The sequence below is a fragment of the Tachysurus fulvidraco genome, chromosome 17 (genome assembly GCF_022655615.1).
Source record: "Tachysurus fulvidraco isolate hzauxx_2018 chromosome 17, HZAU_PFXX_2.0, whole genome shotgun sequence".
In the NCBI taxonomy this organism is placed as follows: Eukaryota; Metazoa; Chordata; class Actinopteri; order Siluriformes; family Bagridae; genus Tachysurus; species Tachysurus fulvidraco.
In genome coordinates this window covers 21,611,528-21,627,405 of record NC_062534.1, presented here as the reverse complement: position 1 = coordinate 21,627,405, position 15,878 = coordinate 21,611,528, and the positions used below count along the sequence as shown (strand labels likewise).

At 38.3% G+C, this 15,878-nt stretch overlaps 1 protein-coding gene across 9 annotated transcripts in view; it reads left to right on the top strand.

Annotated features, from left to right (window-relative positions):
• Positions 1 to 13,842, top strand: part of LOC113635723 (coiled-coil domain-containing protein 73) — a 68,143-nt gene extending 54,301 nt beyond the window's left edge. For 2 of the 9 annotated variants that reach the window (XM_027135327.2, XM_027135326.2), the window contains exons 3-20: positions 982 to 1,049; positions 1,150 to 1,287; positions 2,834 to 2,905; positions 2,998 to 3,069; positions 3,186 to 3,221; positions 3,326 to 3,400; positions 4,198 to 4,236; positions 4,755 to 4,890; positions 6,242 to 6,321; positions 6,832 to 6,960; positions 7,057 to 7,116; positions 7,373 to 7,477; positions 9,032 to 9,142; positions 9,403 to 9,543; positions 10,094 to 10,250; positions 10,440 to 11,750; positions 11,841 to 11,953; positions 12,893 to 13,842. In XM_027135327.2, coding sequence (XP_026991128.2) covers positions 1,005 to 1,049; positions 1,150 to 1,287; positions 2,834 to 2,905; positions 2,998 to 3,069; positions 3,186 to 3,221; positions 3,326 to 3,400; positions 4,198 to 4,236; positions 4,755 to 4,890; positions 6,242 to 6,321; positions 6,832 to 6,960; positions 7,057 to 7,116; positions 7,373 to 7,477; positions 9,032 to 9,142; positions 9,403 to 9,543; positions 10,094 to 10,250; positions 10,440 to 11,750; positions 11,841 to 11,953; positions 12,893 to 13,174 — 3,102 coding nt within the window. In that variant the 5' untranslated portion in view covers positions 982 to 1,004 and the 3' untranslated portion in view covers positions 13,175 to 13,842. Of the gene's footprint in view, positions 1 to 981; positions 1,050 to 1,149; positions 1,288 to 2,817; positions 2,906 to 2,997; positions 3,070 to 3,185; positions 3,222 to 3,325; positions 3,401 to 3,544; positions 4,100 to 4,197; positions 4,237 to 4,754; positions 4,891 to 6,241; positions 6,322 to 6,831; positions 6,961 to 7,056; positions 7,117 to 7,372; positions 7,478 to 9,031; positions 9,143 to 9,402; positions 9,544 to 10,093; positions 10,251 to 10,439; positions 11,751 to 11,840; positions 11,954 to 12,892 lie in introns of those variants that run through there. The other 7 variants (XM_027135328.2, XM_027135334.2, XM_027135330.2 and 4 more) reach the window with 7 other exon arrangements.
• Positions 13,843 to 15,878: the final 2,036 nt, after the last annotated feature.

Below are 15,878 nucleotides of genomic sequence, written 5' to 3'. Positions count from 1 at the left end.
CAGCTTGTTCCGTTTAAACCACAAACTCCTGTCCCTGGAAATCTCCCAGGGCAGCAGTATTTACAGCCTCTTAATGCAGTAGGTAGTGCATCAGTCTCATAATCTTAAGGTTATTTGTTCAATCCTCACATGAGGCAATGGGCTTTAGTAGCTAACCCTGAATGTCATTGGCAAATGATGTGTTCACACAATGCATGTTTGCATTCTTTGCTCTCAAGGACATGCTGAGACGCTCCAAGCTACAGTAGTAAACGTTTATGTCAGAGGGGTCAATATCCTCATACAGAAACCCAATTCAACTTGGATATACAAAATAAATAAACAAACAAACACCCCCCCCCCCCCCCACTATCAGCTGCAGGAAGTCATGAACACTGCCAGTCAACAGACCCCATTATGAAATAGTTCACAGAAGGTAATGCAAACCATCATGCTGTAGGCAGGGAATTATCCCATTATATGGATGGTGTCCTTTTAATTTTGCCTTTCATGGCTTATAAAATTGTTTAATATCTGCTGAAGTGAATCAGTGAAGAAGCAAATAAAGACATCACCCCCAGGTCATTTGTGATAGTAGCAAATTCTAACAGGGTCATTTAATTCCTGCACATGATTGATAACAGCACCAGCTAAATGGACAAAATCCTTTCTTCTATTAAAGCATCAGGCAAAGTGAAGACCTCCCACTTCTAATGTCAGGAACTGGTGAGGATACAGGGGACCAACCACAGGTCAAATTATATAACTTGTATAATTTCATCCCAATGACAGTGCAATCTGTCCGTTCAGCTTTTATAGCTTTGACCCCTATTACAGTCTTGACCTGGCATCATTTTTACCTTGATGGGTTAGAAAGGTTCATCCAGATCGGTGCCAGGGCTGTATTTGTACTTGATAATGCACTGACCGTGACAGTGGGTGTTTGAATGATTGAACAGTTTAACTGTGTTTTGTATTTCTTGCATTTCTGTGACCTCACAGCCAGGTAATCTGTTCAGAGTCAAATGGAGTTTAGCGCTGACATTGAAACGCATCTTCTCGGGGCTGTGGTGAGTAAAGAAGAATAAAATTATCATAAAATAGCATAATCAGGTATATTTATAGAAATAGAAATGCTGTTTTTTTTAAAAATATTTTTCCTAATTCTAGCCTGACCTGGATCGTGATAACTACAAACTGAAGTCGTCAGACGTTGTACCCGAAACGGACAGTGGAATAATTTCAGTACAGCTTCTTGAATTTAAGACGAGCCTCCTGGAAGCAGTGGAGGAACTGTACATTCACAGGGTATGGTCCATCAGACCTTACAGCATGTCCATTATTGATGAAATTGGTATGTGGTGAGGTCTTTAGCTCCTTACAGTGACTCAGCATGCAGACACAATAAAAAGCTCTGGTTTAAAAAACTAATTAAAAAAAAAACTATTACTATTACTATAACTATTATTAAAAAAAATATTAATAATAAAAATTGGTCCATCTTTTCAACTATAGATTAATGAAAAGAAATAAAAAAAAGATATGATATAAAGATTGAATTCCCTTATTGTTCAAAACAAGATGAATATATTATTATTTATTTATTTTTATTTTTTTCATGAGTATTTTCTTTCAGTGTATTGAGATTAGATAGGAAGATCACAGCATACAGTAAATGTCCTCGTATTTTAAGATTACATGATTGCTGCTAGTGCCCTTCAGTTATAGTTATAGTTCTAGTTATGTAAGAGCTCTATTCGGTGAAATACAGATAGAATAGAAATAAATCATTTGTTCGGAATGTGGTATTATGGGTTTTTGAATGAAGACGATGACAGCTCTTCTCGTCCGTTTGTACATGAGTGCATTTACATCAGCACGGGGTCACGCAAGCAGGACCTGCCACATTCACGTCTTCATGCTTGTAAAACTGTTTCCCTCAAGCAAGCACTTAAATGCTGACACTGTACACGTAAAAAGTTGTAAGACCAAAACTAAGCATTGGATTGCTCTCTTTTTTATTGTTATTATCATGCTGTTGGGGGAACAAAGGCATTAAATCAGTCCGCTCCTCAGGCATGCCATTAAACTAACACTTTGTAGTTTCCTGGTTTATTGGGCTGAAGGTTGAGGCAGAGGACGGCTGTCAGGTTCGTCTTACTCAGCTGTATAACATTGTGCATCTCTTAATGTTCATTAAGTACTTCTTTTTTTATAACAAGGTACAAATATATGCAGAATTTCAACCGTTTAGTCAGTGGGGTTAATCATGTCACACCATGCATAAACAAATTAGTTTGTCTAATTGTACATTTTTCATTTTCTACTGTTAGTTCTTTATACTGAAGTTTATAGTATTTAGTTTTATAATCCCTTTGATATCTTTTCAGCTAATAAATCAGCTCTTCTCCTTTTAAGATTTACTCCGATGACCAAATTTAATTCTCTGTTTTTTTTTTTTCTGGGCAAAATCTCTACTGAATTTATTGTTTAGCTTTACCTGGTGTGTATTTTTAAGTGTATGCTATGCCTGTAACACACTTTAATGGGAACATATAAATAAACTCCTACATAGATATAAAAAGTGACCGTGTAGAAAGCCATTGACTTTTACCTTTCCTGTAGGAGGACGAGGAAGTCTTTGTGCTAATATCTCCTCTTTAATGCACCGGTGGTTTCCCAAACAAGCTGCACAAGCCATTAAAATGTGATTTGTGTATATCTTGTTTCCTTTTTTTTTTAAAGAGACTATGTGTGTACTGTATAGCCTGAAGTTTATTGTAAATATCAGCAACTTCAAGGTAACAAAGGGTTTTTTTTTGTATATATCCACGTGAGAACAATTTACATTCAGGATGCTGAGACACGTCACGAGGCTCAGGTCTGTAAACTCGTCCTGGAGAAGCAAGAACTAGAGTGGCAGAAGGTGTGTATTCCAACAAGAGGCTTTTTTTTTCTTTGTATATGCTATCTGTATGAAATTAGTATGGCTTCAAATATTTTGCAATATATTTTTAGGAGTCTTTACAAAATCAAATCAGCAGGATGACAAACGAACGATCCGAATCCCTCACTGCTGTTAGAAAGCAGGTCTGTATGCAGTCTTTTTTTCTTAAATAACTTAAAAAGTTCGGTTCATATAAAGTTTACAGTACAAAAACTTTCAGATGCACCGAATACCCATTAATACTAAATACTATGTTAAGTTTCAGGCTCAGATTCAAGGAATAGAAGAAGAAAAGGTAGCTTTTCTTTATACACCCTAATCTAATGCTTGTGCTAGTCAAACATAATAATATATTGTAATATGCAAATGTGGCTAATGATATTTTAATGAATTCAAAAGGGGAAACACCAACTGAGTGCTGAATTAAAGGACAAAGAGATTAGCAGCCTAAAGGAAGAGTTGAAGTCGCTGCAGGTACGTGTGCTGTCGCCATTTTCCGCTGATTAAATCACCAGTGGGAAAAATCATCTCATGGCTGACCTTTTGCATGGGTGTCTGTATTTGTCAAACATATGACACAATGTCGGTGATGTTTGTGTCTTTGTGTAATTCCTTAAGGTTCTTGGGTCGCCAAAATCATCTAAAACAGCTTCACTGAACCTTGGTATTGATTCAGCCAATTAAATGAAACTGGGGCATACAGTACAAGCCTTTATTACCGCTAAATTCTTTTGTTCACATGCCCCAACTTTGGAGGTTGGGGTCAGAGCACAGGGAAAGCTATGATACTGCACCCCTGGAGCAGAGAAGGTTAAGGGACTTGCTCAATTCCCCAACAGTTTCAACATGCCAGTGCTGGGGCTTGAACCCCGAACTTCCATTCAACATCCTTGAGCCTTAACCACTCGAAACACCAGAGGTTTCGAGTGATGGCGATGGTGGTGGAGTTGAAGATTAAAAAAATATTTTGCCAGTATCCATGAGTATCTATGACAGCTTTACTTACATAGATACTTATTTGAGTTGTTATAGACTTGTCACATCTCTCTATGATCTCTGTCTGTCATCAACACGACGTTTTTCGCACCGTTTTGTGTAATCTAAATATGAGACATGCATACGTGTGTATAAACTGTACACACACGAGTGAGTGACGTCTAAAGGAAGAACCATGTAAGTTATACTGTACGTGTATAGAAGTTCATTTATAGGTCAAAAAGGAATAAAAGAACTCTCTTAACAAACTTTTTGCTTTTACTACTGTTTTACAGTTGTCCAAGTACAGTTCGGAGAAGAAATTAAGCGAGCTGGTAAGGATTTACAATAATATAAATTGTTGACAGAGTCGAGTGGGAGAGGGAGAAATTAAAGAGGAGGATGAGGGGAGGAGAGAGTGGCTCATCACAAGTAACGGATAGGGAGTGTGTGTGTGACACTTGAGAGCTGCCAGTGCAGCAAAGAAAATACCACCATTAAAATATTTTATATCGAAGCTTCGCTCTGTTTAACCTTTCAAGTGGCAGAAAGAAAATCTGTTTGATACAGACAATCAGAAAGTAACGATAGAATTGGGGGAGGAAGTTTCATAAAAGTCCCTCAGGCATGGGTAAAAATGAAATCCTTATCTGGGAGGGAGACGATATACTTATCTAAGATGTTAAACAAAGGTCTTCTGCCCCAGAAAGAAAACCCAGCATGGTCTTAAACGATTAAGACCCTTTAAAAACTCCTTTCTGAAATATAGATAGAAGAGAACAATCCTAGTCTTGGTCAGATCTTTGAGGCTGATATCACCAAAAGGGGGAGTTATAGAGCAAAATCTTTCCAGGAGCAGAAGGTGCAGCTGCAGTCTCAGGTGAGGGACAGCCATCTGAATCAGCTGGGAGAGGTGGAGAAGCGTTTTAGGACGATATCAAGGCAGTGTGCCGTGGTCAGACAGGTGCATGAGAAACTGGAGCAGAACGGTAGGTCAGGTGTCAGAGAAAAGCACATTACACAGTACATCAAGTCATCATCATTTTTTTTTCTTGCACTATAATCCTCAATAAGTCTAAAGTTTTCACTCTGATTGATCAGAAAGTGTCGATTGACTTTCTGTAACCGCACAACGTCTATACGGTGTCAGCAAATCACAGTTAATCACAGTATTTCCATACATATTTTCTATTTAGAGTTTAATTTTTATTGTCACCAGAGATTCATTTAATACTAAAATAATTGACATTTACATTTACGGCATTTGGCAAGAAGCCCATATCCAGAGCGGCGTACGACAATTTCACAGGACTTCAATTTATATGCTAATATTAGCGGATTTTAAAGCATCGATCAGTTTTCGGAAGATCGGATCTTTCTTTAAGGAGATGTTTTACAGAAGATTTACAGGTTAGCAACAACTTTCAAAAAAACTTTTGTAATAAGGTGGTAGAAGGAACTTTGTAGTTTGTTTTGGTTGCTCCTTTTTCGGAGACACCTCAGCCGATCATCTGGTCCGCGTATTTGATTTGGCACATGTTTTATGCCAGATACCCTCCCTGATGCAACCCTTCCATTTTATCCGTGCTTGGGCTCGGCTCTGAGAGTTAGCTCTTCAGTGGCTGGGTTAGCTCCTTGCTCGGGATTCAAACCCGGGCCACGACAAAGAGATTCCGCCACGAGTTTTATTCCCAAGTTATATGAAAATGTCCAAATATACACCATACTGAAGCAGTTATTTAGAGGAACAGAATAGATACTGTATGTATGTTTTATATACGTATATAATATAGCTTTGACCTTTTTTCTATCAAACGTGAATATTCAAGGTCAAGTAATTTATTCTTTCGGTGCTATATAAAAATTTTTGGTCTTCAATCTGAGTTTTCAGGAATTTTAAGATGTTTATATGTTAAAAACCAGAGTAAAGCTCGGTTAATTAGCCTGCTTTTTGAAGCACGAGATCTCAGACAGCTTGCGAGGGTGAATCCAAGCTGAAATTACTGTCTGCTATTTTATTTCAGGCAACATATCTTAGATATAGAAGAAGATTTATTCTTTCACGAATGTCTGCACTGGTGATAGTGAGTGACTGCATATTAAAGGTCATGTTTAAATAGAGTTTACGTGAAGGGATGGTATAATAAACATTATTATCTGCTCCTTCCAAACAGCTGTATCAGTATTTATGTAAAACAGACATGTTTTTTGTAAGCAACAGATTTCTCCTGTACAAACTGTATGGTCTGTATTAATACACTCATTAGCACAGCTGAAAAATGCTAAGGGACGTTTTACTGTGCAATTTAATTTGATACGTGTGTGTGTATTTTGTATAAGTCGAGGAGGCAATGCGGATTAACGAGAAAATTGTGTCCATCAACAAAAAACAAGAATCTACAATTGCTGCCCTGAAAAAGGTAATGTAATATAACAAACAAATATAATTAATTAATTAAAAAATATATCATTTTAAATGCATATATTTTATTAGATGCACATGCAGATTCTTACAGGTTTTCATTGCTTTTTTTTTTGTTTGTTTAATTACGTAGAGTGAAATAGGCTAAAATCAGAACCCATGCCTGGGATAATAATCATAAATAATTCTATTGTTCAAAGTTTTTAACATCCAGGATTTAAAAGATGCAACCTGATGCAAGGAGTTGAAAAAATATCCACCCAAAAATATCCCTAATAAAAAAATAATAAATAAACAGATAAACTAATCAAGCTATTAAATTTATTTTTTTTACGTCTTTATGTGGAAATTTTGTAAAGAGCTACAGAAATGAATGCTTATTTTACAATAATGCTAATGATTTACATCTTATATTTAATATAAAATATTAGGAAGTGCTATAAATTGACTGTCTCACTATGCATGAAAGGGTTAAACACCCAAGACTAACCTGAACTCTGTATTTTAGGATGTGGAGAGGCTAAACAGTGAGCTGGTAAAAAGCAAAGTCGTGTCCATCTGCAGATCCGGAGACAAAAGTGCTTATTGCCTCCTGAAAGCCCAGGAACTGCAGGAGCTTAAACACAGGCTGACTGTGGTATGTTTTATTTCTCAAAAGAAAATAAGATATATGGCGAGAATAGAGGAAGCGTGAATCTGCCGAGATGATGCACAGTGACCTGTCTGCTTGTAGGAGACTGAACTGAATAAGAAGATGAGAAATGAAATTGCTGTAGAAAGAGCAGAGAAGAAGGTACATTTATTAGCGCCGGACTCTTTGGCTACTGTTTTTCCAGGCACAATATTTCAAAGGTATACAAAAATCATAATATAGGTTCTGGTAAAAAAAAAAAAAAAGAAGAAGAAGAAGAAAAAAGCGGTAACATTTCACTATAATCCTGAATTTAAGCTGGCAATGCATCTCACTCAGTGGGCTTTGTGTGTGTGTGTGTGTGTGTGTGTGTGTGTGTGTGTGTGTGTGTGTGTGTGTGTGTGTGTGTGTGTGTCAGGAGCTTATGCACACCCTCCAACATGCACAGGAGCTGCTACAGACCCAGACGCAGGCTGTGAGCCGAACTGAGCAACAGCTCCACATACACACAGAGGAGTACCAGGTTAGTCTGTCATATAACATCATGCGTTTGCATCATACACATCATGTATGTGTGTGTGTGTGTGTGTGTGTGTGTGTGTGTGTGTGTGTGTGTGTGTGTGTATTGCTAGCTTTATTTGGTTTAAATACTATCCCAGTTTTTTTATTCACATTTCAGAAGCATATATCCTCATTTAAGGCTTCTAACATATGTTTTATGTATTAAGTCGATCAAAACACATATTTGTAAAACTTTTGAGGAACATGAACTTAGTTCTGAATAAATACTTAATTTCTGGCATGATAAACAGCGTGGCTCACATGTCATAAAAACGATACAGTTCCAGGCTGAATCTCAAATTGGGTTCAGATGTTGTGAAGGTGATGGATTTACATGGGTGTCACAGGAAACACAAAAACTGACACAGACAAGAAAGCATAATTTATGATTAAGTTGATATGACACCTCTGTGATTTTGCTTTAAAAGTGACATTTTTCAATTTTCTATAGTATACAAACACATAGTAAATTTTTCTGGAAAAGGCCGTCGGAGGTGCAGGTTGTCATTACAGTCAAGCAGGAGTTTGGGCCATACGTTTGGACACCACTGGTGTAGCTTTACTTCTAATATACACTCTTTCTGTGGCATGGCTATATAAATTAATTCAATATTTAGATTTCTATTTATTGGAATGGACTGTCACCATTTGTGTTCATTGGTAGGTGAAAACAAAATGTAAAGACAGTGCAACGATCCAAATCCATGTCATTTCCCTGAGCCCAGACATTATCTATTACTGGGGAAGAACTGAAGAGATCATAGTTCTCCAATTTTCTCCAGAGCATTAGAAAAGTTTATTACGTCACAGCACAGTGAAATTCCTTCTTCAAATATCCCAATGTTGGAGTTTGGATTTAGAGCACAGGGTCAACCATGATACAGCAATACTGGAGCAGAGAAGGTTAAGGGCCTTGCTCAAGGGCCCAACAGTTGCAGCTTTTCAGTGCTGCGGCTTGAACCCTGATCCTCCAATCAACAATTCAGAGCCTTCACCACTTGAGCCACCGCTAGAAGATTCGATGCTCTTAAGTTGGCAAAAGAAGGAGCTCCTAAATCCAGGAGTGGCAATAATTGTGAATATTGTTTTTTTTTTATTTTTATTTTGGATGTATTTTGCAACTCATGTAGCAACTCAAATTTTCTCAAGAAGTAGAAAAACTAGTCTAATGCACACTGACCTTCCCTCAGAAAGGTTCTGTACATTTATTAATATAATGATTGTGTCTCATAAACACAACAGAGAGTATATTCAATCACATTTAGGAAGCCCGACTTGCAACTCAATAATGCTAAGCATGTTTATTGCCCGTTTACCGAGCCCCCTGCTTTATAGGCTCCATGCCTCCGTTTAATTCACATATTTATTCATTGATTAAAACCATTATTAACGTGACAAAACCCTGCTGATTTGTATGAGCGCCCCTGTCTGTTTAGAACTCTAGGTCCGGGTTGAATAAACGCATAAAAATCGACTATTGCATTAAAAATTTTCCGGGTGATTAATTTCATTGCAGGTCCTTAAACGAGAACATGAAATGGTCCGAGAGATGAGTAAAGAAAAAGAGGACAGACTTGTGCGCTTGATCGACGACTACAAACGTACCAAAACGATTTTGGAAGAAGAGGTAGATCTGAAAAATGCTTAATTATTACACCACAAAGAAGGTTAAATGGCCTAAAATAAAAATAAAAATTTTTAAATAATGTAAATGATTTTATCATGAATAGAATGTAATAAAGAATTAGGCATCTATACTTTCAGCTCTAAGATTTGAACTGATCTGAAAAGGATGAATTCTACATAAAACCAAAATAATATATGCTGTATATTTTGGATAAATACCACAGGAAATGCAGGTTCTGTGCTTGTGGTGTTGTCAAATAGATAGAGACTCTTCATGCAAAGATGCAGGCAGACCAGGAAGAGCTGAAAGCTGTTAAAAAGTCATGTGATCATCTTCATGAGAAACACCAACAACGATCCTCTCTTCTGGTACATCAAGCAAGAGAAATTCATGGCTTGGAGGTAGGAACATTATTTATCAAAGATATTTCACTCTTTAGAGAATTTATGAAGAGCTGATGTTAAAAGAGGGACTTTCTATTTATTTATATGTTTGTTTGTTTGTTTGTTTGTTTATTATGAATGAAGACTTAACACCATTTCTATAGTAACATCGAATTCATTCAGACGTAATCGCGGCCTAATTATAAACAGATTAAAAAATATCCGTCGTTTAAAAAAAGAGAAAAAGTTGGAGTTGTTATTGTGAAGCGTTGTGTAAGAAGAAGGTCTTTAACAAATCTCAGTAGTGTGTTGACTTTTTATAGCCATTATAACGTAAGCAATAACAGGGACTAGATTGTCTTGTGGAAGTTCCACAACATTAAATGTAAAAATAAATATGATGTGTCATCCATTGATATTTGATTTGATGTAGTCTAAGAGGAATAAAACATTCCGGTGCAGGCTACTGTTGGAAGGTTATTCCTTACGGAATTATTCCTGTTGTTGATTATTCCTTATGGAATTGGGGACCATAGCTGTATTGAGTATGGGCTGTGTTTTATTTCAGAAGGATGACTCTGACATCCAAACAAATTCTCCTACCAGCTTAAACTGTGATATTGATGTAGACAGGGACACGTCTTTAGATGGAGAAGCCTGTCAAGCCAGTCCTCGGAATAACTGTGAGCATATGAGGCATTGCAAAGAAGATGAAGACATTCCAGGTGAGAGGAATGCAGGCTTCTGTTCTCTAGCCAAGCCGGGCGCCGTTAAAACTAATATTTTTACACAGAATGATGTGATGTGGGGGGAGTTGGGATCCTGGGTTGACAGAATATCTTTATCAAGAAAGCTTACCTGTACTTCTTATTTTTCAATCCGTAATGATGCATGAATTTAATTTCCTCATGTAGATGAAAGGACTGCTGAGTGTCAAGAAGCGGCAATAGGCGGAGAAAACGATGAGGTTAATGTTCGTTCACAGATGGATCGAACAACTCTGGCGCTTCTGCCTTCAGAAGGCCTTGAGGCTTTGGCTCCAGATCAGTCAGAGACAAGTGAGAGAGTCGGTGGAACTGATGTGACAAATCAGCAGATAGATCCAGCTGTCAAACAAGAAGCTGGCGTCCGTGAAAGCGCCCCAGTGCTCAGAGTGTTTGCTAATGGTTCCCCTTCAGACACAGTGCAAAGTTATACAGAAATCTGTCTCGCTAAGCTATCAGAACCCCAAACCAGGTCTGTTTATGGTGTGGCCAGTGACCCGGTGACGTCTGAACCCAGGGTTATGCTAGCGGAGATGAATCTGTGTGTCTATGAAAGACAAGAGTGCCAGACACCAGATAAACACACATCCGAGACATCTCAGGACGGTGACTTGAAAGGAGTCGAGCTTCAATTTGTAGCACCTGAGATAAATAAGGCTCCCTGTGCCTTAACAAATAGTGATAGTAAACCTCGCATTGAAGAAGCAGTCATTTTTGTGGAAGACAGTAAAGAACCAGGACATGCAGATAACAGGAGTCCTACAAATTACGGACAATCAGGCGTAGCGACTTCAAGTCCACAGCAGAGCATCATTCCTCAAGAGTCAGAAGTTTCTCATGAAGAACTTTCTCTAATACTAACCACTGCCTCCATTTCTGACACATCCTTTAGTCAATTACAAGGAAGTCCTGACATTTTGGAAGATATGGACAACCACACCAGCGTCACTAAGGCAAAATGTATCTCAGAATCCAAGTCGAATGCCGTTTCCTATCCTGCCGAATCTTCCTCTCAGAGCACTGTGTTTATCATGGCTAACATTGCAGAAGATCAAGATGGAAATAAAACAGACGATGTCTGTACTTCTGCTTTATCTGCGCAGAGCAACGTGCAAAATGCAGAAGCATCTCCAGATCCACAGATCTCAAACACACAGAATGATCCTGTGTTCAGCGAAGAAGCAAATGATGCAGAAGTGCAAATTAGTGGCATAGAACCTGATAACAATGATGGAAGCCATAGATGTGGGTCATCTCGTGTGTTGGACGCGCCTTTGAAAGAAACAACGGATGCACAAATGAATGGTCCACAAAGTGCGGCAACGTTACAAACGAACAAACCCTTAGCACCCCTGAGAGTGTTCATTTCTGAGCAGAAATCTGTGCTGCCTTCTGGCTTCCAGGACCTTCTCAGATCATTGCGTGTCCCTGATTTTCCAAAGTCCACACTGAAAAAGCGAGGTAGGTTGTTGTTTAATTAAAAGATATAGAATTTAAATAGCATTCGTCTCAGGACACGTGTCCCGGTCGTGTCTTTTCTTTGTCACTCAGGCAGACCTCTCGACAAGGCGCACGTTTCAGACGTCCATCCTGACCGAAAAAACAATCACTGCAGGGAATGGAACGCGATAAAAGAAACGTTTTCTGAAATCTCAGCTGAAAAGGTAAGTTCCTCAAACATGCATGGAGTAGAAGGCTATGGTGACTTCCATACAGTATGCATTTAAAATGACCCTCATTCCCAAAAAGTATTTTAGTTTGCTAAAATGGTTGCATTTTTTCTCAATGAAAGTTTGATTGGAACCAACAGGGAAAAATCTGAGATTATAAATCAGTAGCAAGTCTGAAAGGAAGCTGAGAGGCTACGTGGAGCAAACCGGAGAGCTCATGAAACTTAATATGTCTGTTACTAACGTTTTAAAAAATTCATCTGTATCTTGTTCTCCGACAGCTTCTTTTAGGATCGTGCCATGTGTTTTTTTTTAATCTGTTTTTTTTTTTTAGACCAAAGGTCTTATATTTAAGAGAATGGAAAAGAGCACAGAAAGATATTTGGATATACATGATTGAAATATATGACTTTCTTAAGCTGCTTTTTAAGTTTCTGACACGGCCTGAACTTTTACTGCAGACTTTACAGTCGTCTTACCTTAGAAGGTCATTGGAGCGTATATTATATTTGTGTTTGTACTATAAATTTGCTGCTGAATTACAAGCAGCCTGACTACCTCTCACTACCTCAAGTACTTATTGTCTCATACTTTATTAGAGCCAGGTGCTATGCTGTCTAGAGAGGGTGACATAAATGCTTTTTATCCCTGGTATTACCAAAGGTGGGCTTTTGCCAGTTTTATCAACAGTCATTTTGAATTGAAGCAGAATTAGGTTTTGGCAGCATGGGAGTTATCTCATATCTATAGAATAAATACAGTTACTCGGTACGTCATCTTAAAAAAATAGTCTTTTCGATTATGTAAGATTAAGCTAAAAAAAAAACTGACAGAATTGTTCGCATTGACGTTTGTATTGACATTCCTTCACAGATGAGAATAGTCAGTGTATTATATCTACACTATTATATCTGTTTATGTTTCTCTACACAGGAGAGCAGAATTCCCATCTCGTTTGGTTCAGCTCAGCCAGGCAGCCCAGCGGCGTGCTCTGTGGGTAATGGACTGCGTCAGAATTGCACTGTTACTCCCCCTCCCAGACTGCACAGCTTGGGAAAAGTGTCTCTGCCCGTGTGTGAGGATCGAACGCCCACGCTTCTTGAGAAAGAGGACCTTCAGACGTCTGACATCAGGTCCCAAATCGCCAAGATTGAGCAGCTCCTCTCTTCGGAAGGTCACAGACCTCAAAAAAGATGTAGGGTAGATGAGTTCTAGGTTTAGTTTAAAAGACTTAGATTAAGTGCATTGTCTTTATATTAACATACGAGTTGTTCTAAAGCTTGGACAGGTTCTTTTTGGTTTGTTTGTTTGTTTGTTTGTTTGTTTGTTTGTTTGTTTGTGTCACATGTAACAGAAACATGTATCAGAACTTTGTTAGATATATCACAGCTATCTCGATCTTAAATGTATTGTTTTTTTCTTTATGTGAAACACGGCCCAGAAAGATGGGCTCTGTTCTTTCCCCTACTAATACACAAGGTAAGCTGCTTCACATAAAACATGTTAATTGCAGCTGTAAAGCCAATTAACACTAATTACTCCCTGGATGGCCTGTCTTTTCCTCTGAGGACATTCAATTCAATTTGCCAAACACAAACTGCCAACAACTATATCTTGTGTTAATTAAAACATTCGAGTACCAGGAATCAATTAATGCACATTAACCCAAATTAGTAAATGCAAATGATTCGTTAGGTTTATGTTCTCAATAAGGAGGTTGTTTAGATCATACGGACATATGTTAGGGCGATACAGATGACAAAACGTGTTGCCGCTCCTGGTCAAGTAGAGAGTTTATGTTGTAGAACAGTCAGCAGATGTTAATGAGCTTTTCAATCCAACTGAAAAAGCAGCAGGATTAAAATCTTACGTTGTTTACATTATCCTTATTCGATTTCGTTTGCTTTAATTCGGGACGTCTATGTGTTCAAACCGTGTGTTTGTTTTTTTCCATATGCATATTCTACAGAACCGAAGCCGATGCATGCATTTCATTCTGTTTTATTGTTCGATAAATCACAGTTCATTTTTTAAAATTAAAGCAGTTTAAAGGGCCTAACAAAATCATTCTCCTTAGAAGAAATAAAACCACACTGCAGAAAGGAAATGTGCACCTCTTGAGGATGGCACAAGCTTCCTCTCAGGTCTGGCTTAATACACTTACTCATTATTAATATGTCAAAATGTTAATGTCCTCATAAAGAAATCTGATGTGTTTTGAGGGTCTGTGCCAGCAGTGCTGACCCTTATCTTTAAAGGGAGTAGGCAATATGGAAAGCGTAATTTTAATACACAGTCTGGAATATGAAGTGGCGGTCCTTTGAAACAGTCAATTACACTTGAGCGCGGGAGGGACCCCGGTGTTAATTACTAGTCGGTTTTATATAGAGTGTAAATAAAGAGCTTGCTGACATTCACATTCCATCACTATGTCCTGACTGCCACAGCAAATTAGCCTGGCCCCTATGGGCTCCACTGGACCCTGAGCGTTCATTTAACACTAGAATAACACTCGCGAACACTCACTGCAAACGAGGGGACAGATTCTGATTAGATTCACATTGAGATCTTTAAAGACACGTTTTGTGGCTGTTAGTAAAAAAATGTTTTTGTTTTTTTTTGTATTGATAAAAAGTAGTTCATTTTTCAGAAGCTGTTTATAAGCGATTCATTATAAGCAGTTATATTTTGTATGACTTGCATAGACATAAACACTATTAACGTCATATAAAGTTGAGGGATTTTAATTCAAAATGTACCACGATTTGTCGAAGAGTCTTGAGTCCACAGCAGGATCTTAATAGAATGGCCAAACAACTGGTTTAGCTACTAAGCAATTGTTAAGTACCTTATTTTTTTTATTTTTTTTTTTGCCTAAAGACCCCCCCTTCATCTTTCTAAATGGAGGAGGACACTCTTGTGTTGTGAATCACCTCCGCTTTAGCCTTCTCATCTTACCTCTCACAGAGAGACGAGAAGATAATCCCTGCCTGCCCAGTACTGTCAAAGGTCATTAGAGTTTAAAGTTCACCATCCACATCATTTATATAGCCCTAAATTAGCCCTAACCTGTGGTTCTCTCACTCTTTCTCTCTCTCTCACTTTTAACTGACTATTGATCCTATAATTGCTCTGCACGCCCTTCCAGCGACAATGCTCAGCAGACATCGCATTTGATTGAATTATGTTCCTCAAGGACCACCGTGGGAGCACCATACGTTTCTAATTCTGCAGAGGTTAGGAGCGATCACACGAGTACACGGAACTCCCCCGTACGTCTATATATCTGTGTACAGCACAGCGTGCTCCATAAAGGATGAACTGTTTCAGCTGTTACTGAAAAGTAGTGGACCCCAAAGCCCTGTCTTAACCCGCGTGCTGTCCCGCATTATCCACGTCCCTGCTGACATGTTGGGCCGTAAGTCTCGCACAGCGGGACGCCCCAGCTGGATGATGGAGAGTGCTTGTGCACTCCAGGGGATCTTGTAAAACTGCCGTGCCCCTGATTTCCACTCCGAGCCCGGCCTCCACCTCAGCACACTCTCCATCCTAGGCTTGCCTTAAATCACGGAGCGGGGATGACATGTTGAGATCCATTAAGCAACAAATGTATTTAGTTACTAACTTTTACAGGGTCAGAGAGATGGTTGGGGTCTTGCTGTTTTAAAGTAATGCACTGTGGAGTACTGAATCAGTGTCAGCTAATGAAGTGTAGGTGGCCTGTTCAATTACAGGTGAAAAGGTATTTTTTTAATCTACTTTTATTTACTTCTTTATTTTAAACAAATCCATAGATTCATAACCAGTCATTTGTTTTTGCCTCTTAATCATTTATTAGGAAAATATTGGGAAAAAAACAACATTTATTTATTTATTTATTTTATTTAATCATAGGCTGTATATAAAATTAAAATTTCCA